The sequence below is a fragment of the Phaseolus vulgaris genome, chromosome 9 (genome assembly GCF_000499845.2).
Source record: "Phaseolus vulgaris cultivar G19833 chromosome 9, P. vulgaris v2.0, whole genome shotgun sequence".
In the NCBI taxonomy this organism is placed as follows: Eukaryota; Viridiplantae; Streptophyta; class Magnoliopsida; order Fabales; family Fabaceae; genus Phaseolus; species Phaseolus vulgaris.
Genome location: NC_023751.2, coordinates 28468127 through 28486516, shown reverse-complemented (window position 1 = coordinate 28486516; position 18390 = coordinate 28468127). Strand labels below are relative to the sequence as shown.

The 18390-nt window shown below is 28.7% G+C and overlaps 1 protein-coding gene across 1 annotated transcript; it reads right to left on the bottom strand.

Moving 5' to 3' along the window:
* Positions 1 to 578: 578 nt before the first annotated feature.
* Positions 579 to 2447, bottom strand: LOC137821304 (glutathione S-transferase U9-like). The gene is made up of 2 exons (XM_068625822.1): positions 1917 to 2447; positions 579 to 1156 (listed from the first exon to the last, which is right to left on the bottom strand). Exons 1-2 carry the CDS (start codon positions 2235 to 2237, stop codon positions 782 to 784), a joined length of 696 nt encoding a protein of 231 aa, XP_068481923.1. The 5' UTR covers positions 2238 to 2447; the 3' UTR covers positions 579 to 781.
* Between the last annotated feature and the right edge of the window lie 15943 nt (positions 2448 to 18390).

Sequence of the window (18390 nt, the reverse complement as noted above, 5' to 3'; positions counted from 1 at the left end):
TTTAGCTCGTATCCTAAGTGATCTTGATGTAAACTTGTACTTTATGGATCATCCGAGAAGACAAAAGACAAAGAAATTCCTTGCAATAAAGTAATAAGCTTCAAGAATATTTGTTAAATACAACATAAACTTGAAGGCTGTATGCATTTATCGTCTGTTAAAGTTTCACTCATTAGATGAAGCGAAAAATATAAGGTGATCTACTATCTATCAGACAAAACACTCACATATTACATGTGTTATTTTTTCATAATTCATCGTCTTATAAACAAAACATTTTCATGTTTTACACTTTGTTGTGCCAAATACATAATCAAAACTATGGTACTATTGAACTTTGCTCTCATAGTTAGAAATCATATATCAAAGTGTCTATTTACAAAATGGTAAAGTTTAATTATTAATTAAACGGAATTAAAATTCATTGTGTTTATTTACATATTTACGCATGAGATAAAGTTTTAAAATAATTATAATAAAATAAAGTTTAAAGAGGTTACACTTTTTTTTCCATTTTTCATTTATTCTGTACTATCCTTAATAAAAAACTAATCCAATTCAAATTAGCAAGGATCATATTAAATTGATGTGGAGAATCATATCATTAATTAGATCACAATTAATATTACACTCAACTGACATTTGTTTTACCCTAAATATGAATTCAAACATAACCTCAAACCACATTGCTGTCACAATACACGTGTTACATGAATACATACACTGAAGACTTGCAGAAGAAGCAAATAATGGAAAATCCATTGAACTGGTGAAGTATATATCAGGCTGCAGAAGAAGATTTCAGTGCAGACTGCCTGAAAAGATGAAGAATTTCCACTGTTTTTTCATGTGGAGGAGTTGCCTTTTTCACTACTTCCACCTCAGCAATGGCCATCAACCAAGAAAATAACACTGGAAACTTTTCTGGCACTATGAACTTCATGCCAAGAACTTCTTCATGAGCCTTGTAAGAACCAAATAACGCACAAAACACAATTTCCAAGATTCCAAAGTTGCTTTCACCCCTTGCATTGCGTTCTGCCAGATAGGTCTTCATTCCATCTTCAAGCACATTCAGTTTTTCATACACTTGGTCAACCGCCTTTTGTTGCGCTTCTCCATCAGTTTTCAACACTAGAAAACTGACCTCGATCAACTGCAACCCAAAAATCGAGAAAAAGAGAGTGAGACATGCATTAGATCAAAAGCATGTGGTTTAAACAAGAAGTTTGATTGACCCAAGTGAAATCTTAGTTCCAAACACGGTATCCTTTGTGTTTTAGTTAGTTCACTAAACTTAAAAAGGCTAAGGTTTAAATTTATAATCAATCACAACATCTATAATTAATTATTATAAAAATCACAAAACTTATATAAAGAATGGGACTATCAATGAATGAATGACGGATGCATGCATTATCTTTGTGTTTGGTTTCTTTTTTTTATTTTTTATCATATTATAGGTATTAAGAATTCATTAGTTTAGTTGTTAACAGATTTTTGTTGTAGAACTAACTAATCACTTTTAGTAAAATTTTACTTAATTATATTTTTCAACTACAATATTCAAACTGAAGATCCTGTTAAAGTCAACAACCTTGTTTAAAATATTTGTCTGGAGTTCTATCAGGACTTAGTTAGCATATGTCTGTGTTTGGTTTTAATCTTGAGTTATAAACCAAAATTTGTGAACTGCAAATACTAACTAGTCTTTTACCATTCTCACACTACTTTCACCAAACAAGTGGTGTGCGATATGAAAGCAGTATTGTTACAAGTGATTTAGTTTTTAGGCAACTGTTTCTATTAATTTTCATTTTCATAGATACACTAATACCAACATTAGCGTTATGGAAGCAAGAAATGCATGCATTGATATGGTTGAATAAGTAAAATAAGGAAGCCCAGTTAATTACCTGATCCTGGATGAAACTGGACCAGAACCGAGCTTGGGCCCTTCTGTAGGAATCAGTGGGAAGCAGGTTAGGAGCATCTTTCCATGTTTCCTCGATATATTCAAGGATCACCATTGACTCAGCAATGGCCTTTCCATTATGAACAAGAACAGGAACCTTCTTGTGAACTGGGTTGTACTTAAGAAGCAATTCACTCTTATTTCTCAAGTCTTCTTCCACATACTCATAGGGTATGCCCTTGAAATTAAGGGCCAATTCAACCCTCTTGGCATATGGACTGGCCCACATCCCGTGTAGGATCACCTTTTCTTGCTCTGCCATTTTTCTTTACACTTGTTATCTGGATATGATGAATTGATGATGGAGTTCAAGCGAAGCCAATGGGTGCCTTTTTATATATTGTTTTTAACTTGATCTCCAAGTTTTCCATGATGATGGAATGGAATATAGTATTCCAAATGGAAATGGGAATGGGTTTCATCCAATTCTGACCAAAGTGTAAGTGAAGTGTGAAAACAATATATTTTTCCCAGGGGAATCGTTGAATTCATTTGTTAAAAGATCTTTGACCAGACTTTTCTTTCCCAGAAAAAAATACCAAATAGAAACAATATTCTTTAAAAGTTAAAATTAACTATATAAGTTAAAATAAAGATTTAAAGAAGATATAGAAAGTAATTTCTATAAATTAACTTAAGCTAACTTTTCGTATAGATAAATTTATTTTATTTTTTTGTTTTTCTAGCTAAAAATGCTTATAGAAAAAATTGTCTAAACATACAGTAAGAAATCATTCGTAATTATTTTAAGAGAAAAAAAGATAAAAAATTAAATAGATGACAGTGCAAATTTTAAATGCATATATATTATTCATTTTGTGTATAACTCTCATAAATTTTTTTATTGTATTAAATATTCTTAGAAAATTATTCCTAATATATTTTTGTATCTTGTAAAATATTCATCATGTCCTGCTATCCCGAGAGATAATAGGGATTAGTGTATTAACTATTATATAGAGTAATAATCACATTTCTAAGAAAATTGAGACAATTAATGAAGACTTTTGACTTATTAAAGAATTATTGTAGGACAAATTCAAAATAGTATTGTTTATTAAGTATATATTTTTTACTAAACCAAAATGTCAACTAAGTGTAAGATTATTTTTCCAGACACACTTACCATCCAAACAAGTGTTGGAAGAGAACATTTTAGAGAGGTATTGGAAGAGAACATCTTATACAAGTGATAGAAGAGAACATAACAAGGTAGAAACGCGGTCTTATGAAGTTATCCCGACCCTTGTAAGATCATTTTGTGATCAACAAGGTATGAAGTTAAATTTTCCTAGACCACATCACATGGTATCAACAAGGAACTTGAACAACGAAGTACGAATGATAGCGACCAAGGTCATCAGACTAGAAGGAAGGAAGAGAACCATTGTTGGGATTAACACCAAGAAGATCCCCTTCCAGAAGAGGATGAACAACGAAGTTGGAACTGAGATCAACCCCTTAAGGACATCATCAACACGATAATAGGAAGTTTTTCAAAAGGAGTGACCTCAATCTTGGATTGACGAAAATATTTGCACATAATACGTAAATGTCATGACAATGACACCAAGGAGAAAGATGTCTCCCATCACCTTTGTTAAAAAAAATGGATTGAGTTTAAGAGGGGAATGGATTAAACATATAAATTTTTTACTTCTTTTTGAAAAACAAAAACTAAACTTCAGATTTTCTTTGAATAAATTAACTCAAAAAGAAAGTCTTGATCAAAGTTACACGATAAATTAACAATTTTTTTTATATAGAAGATGAATAAGTAATAAAACCAAGCATACAAATATGCAAAAGGTAGAAAGCAAGAAAAAAACACAAAATTTTATATTGGTTCACCTCCCAAAGGTCACATCTAATTGTCTATTCACATTGATTAAATCAATCCATTAACATCAAGTATCTTGCAAACCTTATACCAGAATTAAACAAGAAATGAAACACAATACACTTGATATTGAAGCCTATAAGATACTTGTAAAAACCTTCCACAAGCAAATTTTGATAACCCTAAGAAACCAATTACAAACTTAGAAAAATATTTTGGAAAAAATCACTTAGACAAAGAAGAACAAAGAAACTTCCTCCAGAAGCAATGTTAGGTGATTTAAAATAAGAGTGAGATGCAACAATTAAAACTTTAACATTTTACAAATTTCTTCACACAAGACAGCTCCAAGAAAATTTCCAACTAAAAACTATTTGATTCAATTTGTAAGAATGCACATTTTGAAAAGTTTGAAGTTTTTTATTTATTTAAAGGAAAGTATACAAATTGGTTTTGTAGAACTAGTATAAATAATAAGTTAAAATTTAGTTTTAATCGATTGAAACATAGTGAATTGAGATTCAAAGACATTTGAATCAATTGATTCACAATTTAATCAATTTAAATCATTTAAAATGACTTGATGTACATCTTCATCCCATCATTCCAAAGGGGAAAGTTTTCCCTAGGAATGCTAGTCGACTTGTGAGGGATGCCCCCTCAGTGATAATATGTCATTCCATCCCTGCCATTTGTTGGATCTTTACCTCTAGAAGTTGTTTGGTGTTCAACCCTTTAAAGGTCAAGCTTTGATACTAATTGCTAAATAGGTAGAACATACAAGAAGGGGAAAGAGCTTGAATTGTGTTTTAAAACTTTTTCAAAGATTTTTGAAATATCAACATCTAAAACACAATCACTCGTAGCTAAAATAACTTGGCTATAAGAAAATATGATTAGACGATCACATGGTTCCTCACTAAAAGAGGCGTTGCATCTTACAACATATACAGATTATGTTCACTCTTCTAGATAGCTAAAGAACACAAGAATATTCTATTGATGAGCAAGGGTTTCATGCTTAAGATTTTATCTTTATACAAAGTTGTTTGTATCTTGATTGTGGTTAGCACCCTTCTTCAAAGACATCTTCTATAAATAGAGATTTTTGAAAAAGTCATTGTAAATCCTTAGCTAGTCATTAAGACACAAAGAGAATGTCTTCTTTTTTCTGTTGCATCAGTCCGTGTTCATGTATTAATATGAATTAAATGATCTTCTTTCAACATTAATTGTATATCTCTTCCTTAAATAACAACCTGATACTTGGCACAACATCTCAGACCTAGGTTAGATAACTTCGATCCAAACTGGAGTAAAAGGCATAACCATACAAGGTTGATGGTTTTTGCTAAGTTAACATTTAGTCTTTTCAGAAGGTTGTTGACATTGAGTGGCATTAACACATTCTTTAAGAAATCTTTGATGTAGACAAGTCTTCGTGAGATCCGCTTGTAAGACTAATCAGAACAAACATTCTCTAGAATGTAGAAAGAATACTTATAATATTTGAATTGTTCCATGAAATGGTTAAGAACACATATCTTTATTGGTTGTCCAAACGTAAGCTTATTAGAAGAAAATAAATATGAAGGTGTTTTGCATATGTTGTTGTTAGACAAAACATTACATCTATTGTCATTGGACGAAACATTGTATTTGTCATAATATGACACTAAGACAAATTCATATTCTTAACACTTTGTTTTAAGCACTTAATCAAAATAATTTGGGATCTAATGAATTTTTTTATAACAGTAGCCTTATATACTAGTTAAGTCTTGAATCAAGCACATTATGTTGTAGACATGTCTTTAAAAGCTGTATTGTTAGACTTCTTTTCTGATGTAGAAGTTTCATTTGATAATTTTGTTGACGATCGGATGATTTACTCTTGTATAGAACAAGTAGATCCTCTCCTAGTGGATAAAGTTTTGATGATAACAAATATGAATGAATCTTTAAGTACTATTACATTATGATGGTGAACCTTTTAATATGTGTTCTATGAAGTTGTAGTACTATTAGACCTTCTCAAGACCATCAAGTATAAACAAGATGGTATCTTTATTTATAATTGCTTGCATTGAAAGGCCATAATCACAAACTATTATTTCTACATAAAGAAATATACAAAGAGTATTTTTTTATTCACATGCTTAACACAATTCTTGGTGTCCAATGCACTATCTTTTGCATATAAGGAAATTCATTTTTTTAACATTTAAAAAATATTTACATTTGGAACCAAATAATTATAAGCTATTGTGAAGTTGTTTTTATTTCAAGATTATGTTGCAAATATTCATATAGTATTTCCTTATCTATATATGCAACATAAAAAAGTGCAACCTTCTATCCCTAGCCATAAACATTAATTTGAGACAATATCAAGCCATATCAATACAAAAATATTTGTGATCACATTATAAAGCATAAAGAAATACTATCACCGAAGATTACACCAAGAAAAGATCATACTTGTGAAGCCTATATATTGATCAATGTTTCAAGAGTTTGAAGCTTGAGCGTGAGTTGTGTTTTTTGGTAAATTTGAAACATTTGTATTATTCATTTTGTGAAGTCACCCACCTTGTGATAATTCTTGCTATATCCCCTCTCTGTTGAATTAAAGGTAAGTGAAGTTCAAAATGGGGTGAATTAACACTTAAAGATTTTCGCAAAAATATCACTTTCTTGAAAAAATAGTGTAATTTTAACTAATTGATTATAAAAGACCACTACAACTGATTCTTTTATGAAAACAATTAGTTCAAAATACAGAAACAACAATTATGTAACAAATTTAAAAATGGAGAAAGTACGAGAACTAGGAACACAAGTATTTTTATAGTGGTTCACTTTTTTTCAAGAGCTACATCCAATTATCACTTTACACCAAAGTGATTTTCACTAAAAACTCACAATCTTTACAAAGATCACACAAAAATACAGTTCTTGAACTACACAAGAACATATTCTACACCCTATAACACTGATAACTCTTAGTTTTTCAGAAATTTTCAAGACTAATTATGATGTCATTCAAAGATAATCTTCTTTATGATACAAGTATAAAAGGAAATCAAGTTGAAACTATCTTTCAAAAGTATCAATGAAGTTTCTATAGAGAAACCTCTTTAGTTTGATACACTTGGACTTGTTTAGTCCATTTAGGATTGAATCTATCAATGGTAAACAATATGGTTTAGTTATAGTAGACCATTAATCTAGAGGAACATGTGTGAATTTCTTAAACCACATGGATTTGCAAATTTCGTAAACATGTTCAAAACAAAAAATACTTATTTATTGTTTCTAGCAGAAGTGATCACGGAGGAGAGTTTGAAAGTTAAAATTTTGAGTTTTTTTATGAAAAATATGGTATCATAATTTGCATCTTTATTGGTTGGTCATATGCAAGAGCTATGATTTGACTAATTGTTAAAGTAAATAGAAAAAAAATGTTAATCAAGTGATTCAATTGAGTTGCAAAACTCATGTCTAATGTGAAAGAGTTGAGGATATAATAAGTTTTTGAATATGTCATCCCGACCATATTTGTTATGAAAAGCTGTTGATATAGTTTTTGTATTTCATCAAATAAAACTTGTTGAAAAAATATTTATGAAAATATACTTCCTTAAGTATATCTTTTCAACATATCATATTTGGTCAAACTTGCATCAATTGTGATCTATCAAATGTAAGAATTACAATATAATTATTGGTCAAAGTCAATGAAAAAAATATCACAAACAAATTATTTAATGAAGTTAACTAGTTGCGTCTGACATGATATATTAGATGAAAAAGTTACGGTTTGATTATTTCACAAACTCAATCATCATCTTAGTACTGTTAATCAAACGATATTTGTGAAAAGTTTTTAAATTTAATTAAATCATAATTCAACCATCCCTTCTTGTGATTTTTCTATTTTTCACAAGAAAGAGAAATAACTTACATTAGGTGCAATGTATCATACATTTTTCCTAGCAACTCGTGGAAGTTCAAACAACCTCAATTGAGCTTTTATTGCATTACTAATAAAATTTACATTAGAATTGTGTTAAATTGTAATATTATTAAATTATATAACATAGAAAACACAATAAGTAGAAACTTTTGCACTAATACATTCATAATTGTGAAACTGCTAGTTTTTGTATACAATGAACACAAGATAACAAGAAAGAATTGATGAGGAATAATAACTATTATTTGTTAGTCCTACAAGTTGAAATATTATGAATTTGAAGTATTACATCAATCAACATTAATTTATAAAATGTAATTATTGATGGAAGTAATAACTTCTTTGATGATTAGGAGGTTTCAATGTTGGAAGGTTACATGCCTTCCTTGTAGTGTTGGAGTGTATATTTATTTAGGAGATATAATTACTTTGTGATAGTACGAGAATTTTGATTTAGGTTGTAGTGAGTGCACCAGAAGTGACGATTCTTTTAAGAGGTTAAAGAGATCATGGCTCTCCAAACTTCCACATATATATCTTAAATTATATTTTTGCTGTTCAAAACTCTATTTGAAGGTTTTAGTGAGGGTAAGGGTTGGTTATGTAGTAGCTTTAGATTTAGTTTTTTTTTAAGGTTCTTAAGGAGCTTTCTTTCAAGAGTTTGTCTAATGGACTAGGTAAAGCAACATTCCATATATACTTCTATACAAAATCATAAAGCAAAACAAAGAAAAACACCAACACCGAATTATCACATATTTATTGTACCGAGCACCGAATACCGAGTATTTACTTAATCATCAGAACACTTTGCAGGTGTCATCCTGACAAAAAGCATACGAAGGAGAGGAAGTTAGTAGAGGAGAAGTAGTGAGAGTTATCCAAAGTAAAGTGAAACTGCTGAGTTGAGTAGAAAATGAAGATAACTAATTGAGAAGGAAGAAGTAATAGTTTTCTCAATTCATTTATGTACGAGAACATGTACATATTTGTTGAAGACGAAAACAACGTTCAAATGCTAATCAATGTCACCCAAATGAAGGGGGAAAAGAAAAAAAAAAAAACAAAACCATCATGAAATGATTGTGTAGCAACTAAGTAAAACGAACTTAATCTCTAAGTAGTCATTAGCGGTGCAGTAATTTTTTCAATCAAGCTTCATTAATTTTTATTTTTTTGACAATTAAGAAAAAGGAAATAACGTTCCAGTCTAAATTACAAAAACTGTTTCAACTCAAAAATTTTACGAAGAGGCCACAAATCCCTGTCTATTTTTTACGCTATAAACATTAATTTTTGAAATATAAAAGAAAAAAAAAGGAAGAGCGGGCAAAATAAAGTTTAAATAGAATCAGTCTTTCGTGAGTTGCTGGTGTTGTCTATCTTTCCAAACTTGTAGATGCCAGACTTAGCCCAACTTATTGACCTACTGTTACGTTAGTTTTTCTGAAAAATAAAAATATATCTTAGTTTGTTTTACTTATGGATTTAGGCATGTCATGGTTTTTTTTTTCTGCACCCCATTATTACTAACTATACCGCTAACCGAATATATATATAAAAAAAAATTATTCCACCACTACAAGAAAATAATTAAATAGCAACTAAATTGAGAGACTAAAAATAGTTAGTCACTATATTAACTAAATTAGATATTATTTTAGAGATTAAAAAATTATTGGTATGTAAAGTGATTTCTATTATTAATAAAAATTTATAAGATAGTTTTTAAATTGGTATTTAAATTATCTAACAAAATTTTAGCTACTAATATTTTAGATTCTAAATTAATTAGTCTCTAAAAGATCAATAGAGACTAATTTAAAATATAAGTAATTAGTAGATAAAACCTTAATCTCTATTGATTAAATACCAATTTAAAAATATTTTATAAATTTTTATTAATATATAATTTTTTTAATTTATAAAATGATTTTTAATTTAATTAATATAATAAATAATTATTTTAGTTTATAAAATTAATTTCCATTTCACTTAGTACATATCGTATTTTATATGTTTTGAAAAAATTATTTCTGATCACATAATATGTTTCCAAAAACTTGTTAAAAAAAATTATTCTAAAAGATATTTCATGTGTTTTTGAAATTCCGTTAAAAAAAATCTTATTCTGAAAATTTTGTTATGAAAATCATCTTCTAGAAAATTCAGAAAACTTGTTCTAGAATTTATTTAAAATAAATAATCCAAAAGTTACAAAAATAAAATGGATATTTTAAAAATTATATAAATATAGTTAAAAATTATAGAAATAAAAGAAGAAGAGCCTTTCCATGTCCTTATTTATCAACAGTACCACCCAGAACTAAACAGGGTCTGAATGCTTTAATCAATTTTTACAAAATGTGCTTCAAGCCCGAAACTCGATTGTTAAGATAATAAAGTGCTAACTTAATTAAAATAACTAAAACTTGATTAGAGTTAATTCCACTCTCCATCCCTTTTAAATATTTTTAATAATAAAATAAATTTTCACAATTTATTTTCTGTTAAAATACCTTTTTCTTTTTAAAAATAAACAAGATTAAATACTTTTTGATCAGGGTTAGATATATTTTAATTCTACAAAATATGCAACTTATAATTCCGAAGTCAAAAATATTTTTCTTTAATTTTTTATTTTCTAAAATTTTAAAATGTTATTTTTTTTGTTTTTACAAAATAAGTGAAACTTAATTCTATACTTTTATTTTGTTTTCAATTCCTTCACAGTTTAAAATGATTTTTCCAATCCACCTTATTCGTTTCAACACAATAGTAAATCCATTTACTGTAGATTTGTTGGAAGTTATGTGTCGGCATGACTCAACTCCTATATTTACATGATAAGGACCAAAGTATTGATTTTATCTAAAATGAAAATGAATGAAATTTTTTTTTAAAAATAAAACTCAACTTCACTACTTCTAGACAAAAAAATATTTCACCCTAAAAAGATATTATAGAAATTGAAAAGAAAAATACATTTTTACCTTCTAAAAAGTGTATAAAATAAATGTCTTTAATTAAATAATTTAAAATGTAGAAAATAAGGTAAAATTATTATTATTATTATTAAATATTTCTCAAAGCATAATCCACTTCCCAGTATTCAACTTTAGGTTTAAGATACATTTGTTTAAGATTTTTTTTCAGCGTGTGTTCTCGAACAAAAATAAACTCAGATAAACACTTTAAACATGTCTTCTTTCTTCAATGCGATTCCGATTAAGACATATACGATGCAGAAACATTTATTTGAGTTGGTTGTCCTTGAATATTTTAAATTTTAGGATTAAATTATTTGAAGTAATTTATTATTTAGAAAAAAGGAGAAATTCTATCATGGATGCATGTAGACGTAACAAAACTTCTAGGAAAAAAACCACTACTTCAAAAATATAAGAGAATGATTTTTTTTTTTTTACATAAGACAATGAATATCAATCAATTCATAGTTAGTAAATCTCAAAAGATTTATGCTAATTTGTTTACATATATTTAAAATTATTATGTTAGCTATATTTTTACAACATTATGTTAAATCTTTAAATAGTTTGTTGAGACATTAAATGGTTTGATAACCAAAAAATAATATGTAAAGTTTTTTCACTAAATCTTCTAAGTGTCTACAATGTATGTTAATGATAGACGATCAAATAAGATTGGTTAATTGCATAAATTTTTTTAAATTGAATGTCATCGTTGATTTGAATTATATATTATAAGATTACGAGTATATATATAAAGGTAAAACAAAAGTAAAAATTTAAGGCATGAATGAACATATATTATAATTTTTCTTCTTTACTTCTTTGTGTAATTTCTTTTTGTAGGCCTAGAAGTTGTCTCGATTTTGTACCGGCCTCTCATTCTTATAGGCCTAAAATATGCAAAAAAAGTGAAATTTTTCTTTGAAGAGATCATGTCTGCTAATACAACAATTTCTTTTGAAGAAGTTACGCCACTACATTCTTTAAATGTTGGTAAAGAATTTAATATTGAACCATGTGTTGGGATGGAGTTTGACTCTATTGAGAAGGTTAGAAAATTTTACACTTCATTTGTCAAGAAGAATGATTTTGGAATACATGTTCGATCAAGTAAAGAAAAGATAGTTATTTTAGTATTTTGTTGTGAAGATCAACACAAAATGAAAAATTGTGTGAATGGAGAAAATAAACATTTGTAAGAGGAAAAAAGTGTTTAATTTTTTGGAAAAGTTATCAAGCTTCACTTATTGTTTCAAGAGGCGACATGAAAAAAAATTGGGTTATTAAATCATTCAAAAATAACCATAATAATGTCATGTTTAACCCTAAAAATGTGAGTTATAGAGGTTTCATAAGAAGATGAGTGATGCAGCAAAAATTTTGGTGGAAAAAATTTGAGGAAGAAAGATTGTCTATCGAAAGGTCATGCTATTTTAAACAACTCAACATTCTTTAATAAATATTATTGGAGTCATATGAGGAATGTTTGAATGAAAAATTTACATATTGAAGATGTTGAAGATACTTTCAATTATTATAAGCAAAAAAATTTGAAAATCCAATTTTCTTTTATGCAATCTAATGTAATGAAAAGTCTCGGATACTAATTTTTCTTGGGTGAATGCTAGACCAAGAATAACTTACCAACAATTTGGAGATGCTATAACTTTTGATACCATATATAAAACCAATAAGTTTAACAGTCGTTTGCCCCATTTACTGGATAGAATAATAATTGTTAGTCAACTTTGTTTGGTTGTTCCTTATTGCAAGACGAGTTGAGAATTCTTTTACATGGTTTTTTCACACTTGGTTAGAGGCAATGGGTGGGAAAAACATGTATGTATCCTAACAGATCAAGATTCAATCATTGGAGTTGCTATTGCAAATGTGTTTTCAAAAATAAGCTATCACCTTCGCTTGTGGCACATTATGAAGAAGTTTCCTGATAAGTAAGCTCATATATATCATCAAAAGTTTGTTGATACGTTTACTGTTGTTATAGATCTTAACTAAAAAATTGTACAATGTGGCTGTCATTTTTATGAGATTATTGTGCAAACAAATATTGATGATTTTTCAAGCAAAATGGATTGTTGAAATTCCTAATCATTTTGTTTTGCAGTGTTGGACTAAGGATGATAAAAAAGGTCTTAAATTTATTTATATTGAAGATAGTTCATCCACCACATCTAGATTTTAAAAAAGAATGGATGCATAACAATAACCAAACATGCTAGCATATATTGCTGAAGAATCAAAGGTGATATATAAGTTTATCGTTTTACAATTTGCCCAATCTCATAAGTTAGAAATTAAGATGCAACAAAATTTTCATATTATTGACAATTTGCCTCTTTTAGAGTCAAATCTCAAAAATGGGTACCAACATTCCACATTTGAGTAAGTAGACAAAGAATCATATTTGATTCTTCGAGATCCACATATATCATAATCAAAGGGAAGAAACAAGGATGGAGAAACAAGGAAATGGAATAAGTGTTTTAATGAGTTCATTGGTAATGTTGGTTTTAGAAGGAGTGAATATGACAATTGTGTGTACTTCAAGTTTGTGGCAGAAGATCTCTTCATGGTATTGCTATTATATGTTGATGATATTCTAATAGTAAGTAGTATTAAATCTAACGTTTAAAAAGTGAAGAGTTAATTGAATAGAGAATTCAATACGAGAGATCTTGGAGTTGCTAAGAAGATTCTAGAGGTTGTGATCGTAAGAAGGAGAGAGCAAAAACTTTAATAACTATCATACGAGACATACCTAAAAACGGAACTTAAAAAGTTTAAAATGACACACTTGAAACTTGTTTCAACACCTCTAGCTCAATATTATGAGTTGAGTGTTAGAAGTCTCTTTAAATGCGGATTCAATTCCATGTAAAAACACTTGTTTTGTGATTTATGTGATGGTTTGCGCTAGTATTGACATAATATATGTTGTGACTGTTGTTAGTAGGTTCTTGTCATATCTTAAGCAAGTTCATTAGTTGACTCTTAAGTTGATCTTGAGGTACTTGAAAGAATCACTTGATAAAGTTCTAGTTTATGGTGGAGTTAAAAGAAAGACTATAGACATTTCCATAGAAGGATTTGTAAACTTGGACTACACTAGGTGTTTTGACACTAAAAAGTCTCTCATAATAGGCACGTGTTTACAACATATGGTACAAAAATTAGTTGGAAGGCCTGTCTGTATAAGGTGGTGGTTTTGTCAACAACTGAGGCTAAATATCTTTTCGTGATAAAAGTTGTGAAGGAAGCACTATGGTTGAGGAGAATAGTTGAAGAGCTAAAAGTGCAAAACCAAGTCATCATTATCTATTTTGACAATAATAATCTCCTACCATTGTTAGAGAATCAAGTCAACAATAATGTCATACTATTGACACCAAGATGCATTTTTATGAGAGGAGATTGCTCGATGGTCTGCTAAAGTGATGAAGGTCTCAAAAAACCATAATCATTTTGATATGATTACAAAAAAATTACTTTTTTTTCATTGTTGGATCCGATCTATTTAATTGGAGATTAAGCTTGTGATTGACTTATGCACATTCACAAGTTATACCCAAAAGTTTTATTCTAAACCAAAGTAGATATTTTGTTGATATATGTTGACTTAAATAATTCTTTACTTACGGTTGTCTAATCTCTACTTTGTGGAATGTTTGGTGAGAAGCATGTGATGCACCTGTGTATAAAGATCGTCTAGTGTAGATAGTATGATAAGGTTTAACTTATATTTTAAGTTGAGTTAGAACTTGTTTTGGATTTTGATTTAGTTTATATCACAAACAATAATGAACATAGAAACTCAAGGATGTTTTCATTGAACACAAATTTAATATAAAAAGATTATATGAGTGTGAATGTTAGTTTCCATGAGATAGTAGAAGATTAAACACACAAAATAAAAAGCTAATAATAGACACATAGTTGACAGAAAATGAATATAAAGATAAAATCAAGATAACTACACAAGACAAGTAAAAAAGATAACGAAAGAAAATTATGTAAGGACTTATTAAAATGGAAAAACAGCACCATTAGAAGATGGAGGAACCTTCATCCTTTTGATAAATGTCAGGTTTCAGTAATATTTCATATTAAAATACAAATATTTATGAATTTATACTTTTTTACATATTTTATGATTTTAATTTGAATAAGAACAATTTATTCTCAAATTTGTGTTAATTTCAAGATTCTATGCAAGAATGAAGATGGAAGGATAAAGGGAGAATATACAAAGTTAAAAAAGAAAAGGTAGAACACACTAACACTCACCCAAACTCGTCCAAGCTAGATGTCCCTAGAAGATCTCACCCAAACGAGTCCAATTTCGTTCAGACGAAATCCCTCTAAGTTGGGCCTTTAAACTACTGAAAAAGAAATCCTAAATTTGTTAGGCAAATTCTTCCTGCACCATATCAATTTTAACCTCCACCATATCAATTTTTTAAATTTACAAAACTACCCTCCTGCACCATATCAATTTTAACTTCCACCATATCAATTTTTTAAATTTCCAAAACTACCCTTATTCCAAATTAAAAAATCCAAAATAATAATTATAATTGAAAAATAAAAAAATACATGCTGGAAAAAAAAATTCTGAACACAAAACTAAAAATACATTATGGATAAAAAATTTCAGAATTCAAAAATATGTTCCGAAAATTGAAATCCAAAATATTTTAGATAAAAATTTTAAAAATAATTTTTCTCATTTTTGTGTAAGGTTATTTTCGTCATTTAGGAGAGATATTTTTGTCATTTTCTAGAGCTGATTGGTGCATGCTGAAATTGATATGGTGGAGGGAGAAATTGCCAATTTGTTAGGAACAGGATATAACTTTCAGTGACTAAAAATGAAACATTATAAAATCTTTTAGTGCACTATTTTTATCCCATCGATTTATTTTCTTGTCAAATTTCTACATGATGATTTTTTTATCATATAGGTCGTAATCATACACTGCATATTAAAATCATTCTTTATACATCACTAACATCAAAGTCAAACATTTTTTCTCAATCGAAAAATGTTTGACTATATTGCAACATATTCACACACAAAATTAACAGTCTAATCCACCTCATTCTCAGAATGTTTCTCCACTTGTTCTTATTTTGTCTATCTCCTAAAAATTAATTTCACGTGTTTTAATATAAATATACAATTGGGATTAATTTAGTCATATATTTTAATGATTTTTTATTGGGCTAGATTTATACTCGAATTATTTATACCTATCAATGATAATATTTGAATTCACCTCTCTATTCTTAAAATGATTTTCATTTACATCGTTAACTTTATATAAATTTTTAAAATATTAAACAAATTTATTAAATAATAACTAATTTTAGAAATAAAAATAATTAGTTACTATATTAACTAAATTAGATATTATTTTATAAATTAAAAACTTCTATCTAAAGTTATTTATATTACTAATAAAAATTTAAAAAGTAATTTTTAAAATGATATATAATATTAGCTACTAAAGTTTTGTTGTAAAATCGACTCAATAGAGGATATTGCAAAAGGAAAAACACAAAAAGAAGAACAACGATAGTTTAGAAGAACTTTGTGGAGGTGGGTGTCTTTTTAGTATGTGAGTTTTCTGTTCCACTTTAATTAAACTCCATATCTATCGGAGGAGATCTCAAAACGTTAAAGATGTTACAAAAAATCTCGATCCTGCTTGTGGAAGGTTGCAGAAGTCTCGGTTTAACTGTCAAAGGGCTTCCTCCACAAGTCCCGGATGGGTTGCTCCTCCTTTATTTTAGCTACAGTTCAATAAGGAGAAGGGGGTTCCACTCAGCAAGGGTTTCCGGTTTCCTCCTCTATCTATAAATAAGTATTTCCACAACGCTATTTGAATGCACATCTCTCTCATGACTTCTTCTTTCTCTTGTACTTTTTAATATTTCGGTATCCTAATCTTTTACTCTTTAGAACTTACTTGTTAGTTTTGATCATCAGTTTTATTCGAGAAGTATATGTTGCAGCCTATAAGACTTACACAATACATTATAAATAAGTTCTTACAAACAATAATCATCTACACCTCATGAAATCAACCTTATTTGTGTTTTTCAACCTCATCCACTACAAGTTTTTCCTACTAATTACTTTATATTCTAAATTAATTCTTTAAAACTATTTCAAGCTTTCAGTTCTTTAAAATTATTTTTCAAATATTTTACTCTCTTAAATTTTGAATCAAACTCCACCATTCTTATAATTTATATCAAAATCTCTCTCTAGGGTAATGGATACGTTGGGATGATCGTATTGTAAGTATTAGAAGAATTCGTTAGGGTTTTGTCAATAAGAAACATATGTATCCCTTGAAGTGGAGGAACTGATTCTGATAGTGACGAAAGAGTGGTGAAATTAAGAGATGTGAATACAACACAACACATTAGTAAAGCAACGTGTTTGAAAATGAAAGATTGGACATGAAATTAAGATGTGGATGGGATGTGGGCAATGGGCTTAGCATCATCTACCATATCATGCCACATTCAACATCTTGTCGGACTGTGGGACCCACAAGACAACTACTTTTGCCACTGTGTAATTTGCTTTCCCATGAAACTCTTCTCTTTATCGTGCGATCGACACGTGGCAAACAACCTCTTAAAAGAAGACAGGCCTATTGCGTCATCATTGAAACATGGCACCCAACAAAGAGTTCCCTGGAATGGGCCCAGGCCCACCATTCCAATATTTAAAAGTTGTTTTTTTTTTCTTGTTGTTGTGTGAGCTCCTACAATGAACGCAACTAAGTAAACTAGACAGGCCCAGTTATGGTAGGTAGTGATGAACTAGAATTCGTATCTTTTTCTTATCACATTTGCTTCCTAATTTTTCACCTCAATCATGGAATATCATTGATAGACCATGTCAAAGCTGCATCGCCATCACCAATTAAATGTATCTATACGTGATTTGATGTGAACTTCTAGCTAGCTCTTAAATGTATTTGGACGCAGGGCAAGGTAAGAAGTTCAACACTTTTCATATCTATTTAAAAAGTATAGTTTGACATTTATTCATTGTGATTTTGATATATTGTTTTATTATGGCCTTCTCACTGTCAACAATACTACTAAAATAGGTTTTTAATATTTTCTTTCATTGGTGAATAATGTTTACTATCATATTCATTGATACATTATATAAGTATATGTCGGTGATATATTTAAAACATATTTTTATGAGTATCAAGTTTTATCAAAGGCAAATGTCTTGTTTAGTCCAATAGACATAAGATATATGGTTAAATAGATGTAGGTGTTTTTTTTTATATTCTTTGTCTGAAAAATTAAAATTAAATATATAATTATTGGAATCGAGATTTTTGAGTATAAAGGTTCTACTTTTAATTGAATAGGCATAAATGAGTATATTTAATCTAATAAGTATTTATATTTTATCTAATAAGTATTTCTTTGTACAAATGATAATCCTTGAACATTAATGGATATATAAAAAATTTATAAATACTCATTCTCTTTATATAATGAATGTTTGACGCTTCGTTTCATTTTAAGAGGATTTTCTTTTATA

Coding starts and splice junctions, on each gene's coding strand:
- LOC137821304 (XM_068625822.1), bottom strand. CDS start 2,237: ATGGCAGAGCAAGAAAAGGTGATCCTACACGGGATGTGGGCCAGTCCA. Junction 1,157..1,916: donor CCAGTTTCATCCAGGATCAG/GTAATTAACTGG, acceptor TTTGGGTTGCAG/TTGATCGAGGTCAGTTTTCT.